The sequence below is a fragment of the Orycteropus afer genome, unplaced genomic scaffold (genome assembly GCF_000298275.1).
Source record: "Orycteropus afer afer isolate SDZICR_OR568_19922 unplaced genomic scaffold, OryAfe1.0 scaffold00431, whole genome shotgun sequence".
Taxonomy (NCBI): Eukaryota; Metazoa; Chordata; class Mammalia; order Tubulidentata; family Orycteropodidae; genus Orycteropus; species Orycteropus afer.
In genome coordinates this window covers 2111226-2115832 of record NW_006922018.1, presented here as the reverse complement: position 1 = coordinate 2115832, position 4607 = coordinate 2111226, and the positions used below count along the sequence as shown (strand labels likewise).

Sequence of the window (4607 nt, the reverse complement as noted above, 5' to 3'; positions counted from 1 at the left end):
CCAGCCACTCCTTGGAAGGAAGGTTGGGCAATCTACTTCTGTAGTGATACTGCCTCGGAAACCCAAGGAGGGGCTGCTATGAGTCGGATCTAACTTCACGGTGGTGAAGTTTTTTTTTTTTTTTTTTTTCTTTGGTTATTACAGTATTTGTTAAAAATGTCCACATTCTATTACTAATAATTGTTGTCACTCAGCTATTTCAAAGAAGCAACAAGAATGTTACCAAATAGCTGAAAGAAAATTTTAAGAAAGTGGTATTTTCCTTAGGTTCAATTATTTTCCAATGATGAAAACATGCAACAGTCCTTATTTTACACTGGCAGAGATGCATTAGTAATAGCCTTAATAATATATATATATATATATATATATATATATATATTTTGTGAAAAGGCAATTTATCAAAACAATGTTATAGGGAACTTTTATCCAGTCTTTCTCTTGTTTATTTTTTTCAAGTGAATCAAATGTCTTCTGTGGATTTAATTAAGAAAAACAGAGATTTGAAAAATACTCATTATTTTTATTTTGACATTAAATAACTCAGGGCACCTTAGGGAAGACTGAGCTACTGTTAAGGGTGTTGGAAAAAATTGGGGATGGTTAATGGAGATAGTTGAAAAATATGATCAATATATGTAATGTCACTGAACTGTACCTGTGAACTGTTGAAATGGCAAATGTTTTGTTATCTATATATTTACTACAATAAAAAAAGAAATTAGTAGAAAAAAAAAAATAACCCAGGCCACGATCAAGAACAGTTTTAAGCTTATCAAACTAAAATGTAATTAAAAATAGATAGGTAATCCTGGAGCTAAGAATGTTGGATGAACACCCGAAACTGCAGCCCTGAGCTAATCTTTAAACCTTAAAGCAAAAATATCCCCTGAAGTCTTAAAACCAAACAATAGTTTAGCAAAACTAATTAAAAAATGTTGCCTTCAGCATTACACTCTTTTAAAAATTATGGTGGCCTAGGTTCAGAACCACCAGGCACTCCTGGGAATAAAGATTGGGCAATCTACTTCCGTAGTGATACTGCCTTGGAAACCTAAGGAGGAGTCACTATGGGTCCACGGCAGCGAGTTTGATTTTTTCATACATGATCAAATTGACAAGAGTAACTGGATAGATAGGTAAGAACCTTACCAAAAGCAATTCATTGCCATTGAGCGATTCTGACTCATAGCAACCTCCCTTGGGTTTCTGAGGCTCTAAATCTTTACAGAAGTGGATTGCCCCATCTGCCTTCCGCAGAAGGGCTGGTAGGCTTGAACCGCTGACCTCCTGATTAGTAGCCAGCTGCCTATCCGCTTCTCCACGAGAGCTCCTTCGTAGGAACCTTAAGGGGCCATGATTTTTTGTTAATGAGGGAGGAACAACTCAGAAGAGCAGGGTGAGAATGGTTACATAACTGGAAAAAAAGCATCAGTATCACTAAATACTATGTGTAGAAACTGGGGGCTCTGGTAGCTTAGTGCCTAAGGCACTTGACTGCTAAACAGAAGTCTAGCGGTACAAATTTACCAGCCACTCCTTGGAAGACTGGGCAATCTACTGTGAGATACTGCCTCGGAAACCCAAGGAATCAACTCGACAGCAGTGAGGTGTTTTTTTTTTTTTTTTTAGAAATTGTTGAATTGGTCTATGTTTTGCTGTGTATATTCTCAACAACAACAAAATAAATAAAACTATATATTAAAAAAAAAAAAAAGATTAGGAAGTGTAACTTTTGAAACCCTAGGGGGCTGTCCATCCCACAGATCCTCGCAGAGCTGTATGCTGTAATAGAGGCAAAGATCCGCTAGGTGGCTCTGTCATTTTTAAACAAAACTACCCACACCCATGGGAGCTCTGGTAGCGTAGTACCTAAGGCACTTGACTGCCAACGAGGAGGCTGGCGGTTCAAACCCACCAGCCAATCCTCGGAAAGAAGGTTAGGCAATCTACTTCCGTAGTGATACCGCCTCAGAAACACAAGCAGGGGTCGCTATGAGTCGGTCCGACTCGACAGCATATAACAATAACAACAACCCACATCCATTGCCTTGGGGTTGACTCCCACTCACAGCGACCCTGTAGAACAGAGTAGAACCGCCTCATAGGGTTTCCAGGGCTGTAATCTTTATGGAAGCCGGCCACATCTTTCTCCAAGGAACAGCTGGTGGGCTCCCAACTGCCAACTTTCCGCTAGCAGCCAAGTGCTTAACCCCTGTGCCACCAGAGCTCCTTTAAACAAAACTAAAGTCAGCAAAAGACTATGTACAGGTAAGGAACAAAATATTCTCACTGGGCATAACTTTTAACTAAAGCAAGTAACAGTAATAATCTTCAGTCATAGCTTCTCATTCAGAATAATTTGGCAGTGTTGGTTAAAGAATCCCATTTAAAAGAAAAACTGCAACACTGCAAGCACTACCAGATTTTTCAAAGTATCATCGGTAAGCAGTTTGCTAAAAGATAAGGGAAGGTATTATATTCTTAAGAACAAAATGTCTCAAGAGAAGATAGTTTGAAAAATTTCCAAATTTTATTGCCATTCAGGTTTCCAGCTTTTCTTTTGACCTGTCTCTTTTTCGTTTTGACGTTTAAAATTAAGAGCAAATACTAAATGTGGACATTAAAAACCTGTAGCCATCGAGTGGATTCCGACAAAAAGCGACCCTATAAGGCACAGCTTTTCAAGGCTGTGATCTTTAAAAAGCAGACTGCCACATTTTGCAGAGCATTTGTTGGGCTCGAACAGCCAACTTTTCCGTTTGCAGCCAAGTGGTTTAATTACTGCACAATCAGGGCTTCTTAAAGTGGACATTCAAACTTACTGAAAATCACTTTCCAATTTTCCAGGTTATATTTGTCATCCTACATACTAACAGAAAATGAACTATTTACTTCCTTCCCAAGAGCGGATTGCCCAATAACCAAGGTAAACAAGGGCTTACTTGTGCTTACTTACTAATCTACAGTGAATAGTTTCATGTTTTTCACCACATCAAAGAAAACACAACTAAATAATTATATATGAAGTGTGATTTCCATTTTAAGTGTCAAAATTTGCTAATTAAATTCTCTAGATTTCATTTTTAAGAGAGAAGATACCATAAGACAATCATTTCCCAAAAAAATATCTAACTACTTTATCATGACAATAAATGTCCGGGAAAGAAGTTTCCAAGTTACTAAATATTCCCTACTGTCAGTCTCTAATTGGCAAACAGAAAACAAAAACAAAAACAATTTGTTTTCCCTACCTGTCTCAAATGAGAACCTCAGACCTGGCACTTACTAGAAACACATTTAGTAAAACTTCATTGTAAGGGAAACCATTATCTAATTGCTGTTGCTTTGAGCCAATAAATATGATCGTATGGCATGTGGGATTGCCAGAGTATTTTATCGTTTTGTTCGTTTTTGCAGCCAAGGAGCATCATTAGAAAGGTAGAGGAGAATTCACACCATAATTCGATAAGTTCGTTCTTGTAAACGAGCTCTCGCTGCACAGTTTAAATTGTAGTTGGCTTTAAAATGCTAATTCCAAAACCACTTGATAAATGTCTTTGAAAACACTCACTCTTTTATTTTCAAAGACAACAAATAACACCGAAAGACCGTGCAGACCGAACATAAAAAAGAAAAAATGCTTCCCAAATGTGAACGAATACATAGTTTACTTAGAATTAAAAACTGATTTCAGAGTACCTCCGATCACAGAATCCCCAAGGAGAAGGGGACACATTAGGGGTGCCCTTTAATATACCCAAAAAGAGCATGTCAGTCCCGTTTATTACTTTCGATAGATCCCCTGAGAACGGACGTGAACGAAGAAGCAACTTGATCACAAAAGGTTTAAAGGCCCGAGATAAGAAAAAAAAAAAAAAAAAATCAGACGGGGCAGGTGGCCTGGGGGGAAGGGTGTTATCGAAAGTTAAGTTACAAGCATTTTACAAAACGTTTTATTGTTTTGGGTATATTCCTTTTGTTTTAGTATTCGTTATTTTATTATCGTGTAAGGAACACGTCGGCTAGGCAAGGGGTGCTGTTAGCCCTGAACCTGGAAGCCAAAATCTCCCCCTACCTGGGCTCCCAAGGCAAGGCGAAGAGCGGCTGCATTCTCAGGACAGGCGAGAGGGTTCTCCGCGCGCTCCGCCCGGGGAGCGCGGACAGGTGGGGCGTGGCGGGGGCGTGGAGAGTCCCCGCCCGCGGGCCGCCGCCCAGTCCTGGTCCCGGGCCGGGAGGAGCCGCGCCGCAGACAGCTATAAGAGGCCGAGTGGCAGGCGCACCGCGCGCACCCCCGACCCCCGCCAGGCACACCCCAACCCCACTCCCGGCGCCGAGAGAAGGACGAGAAGGGGCCGCAGGATTGGCCCGCCAAGGGATGCTCTCGCCCGAGTGGCGAGGCCAGCCCCGCTCGCCCCTTGCCGCGACCGCGCCGCATCCGCCGACGGCCGCCGACATGGCCCTCTATTGCGGTGACAATTTCGGCGTGTACTCGCAGCCTGGCCTGGCCCCACCGACCGCCGCCGCTGCCCCGGGGGCCCCCACTGCTGCCAGGGCGCCCTACGGACTGGCCGACTACGCCGCGCCGCCGGCTGCCGCCGCCAACC

The 4607-nt window shown here is 42.3% G+C and overlaps 1 protein-coding gene across 1 annotated transcript in view; it reads left to right on the top strand.

Moving 5' to 3' along the window:
* The first annotated feature begins 4456 nt into the window (after positions 1-4456).
* The window catches only part of FOXI3 (forkhead box I3), a 5116-nt gene continuing 4965 nt past the window's right edge, over positions 4457-4607 (top strand). Inside the window, 2 exon segments of the mRNA XM_042782728.1 lie at positions 4457-4604; position 4607. The exon segment at position 4607 is cut by the window's right edge and continues 479 nt beyond it. Of these exon segments, the coding sequence (XP_042638662.1) occupies positions 4457-4604; position 4607 (149 nt within the window).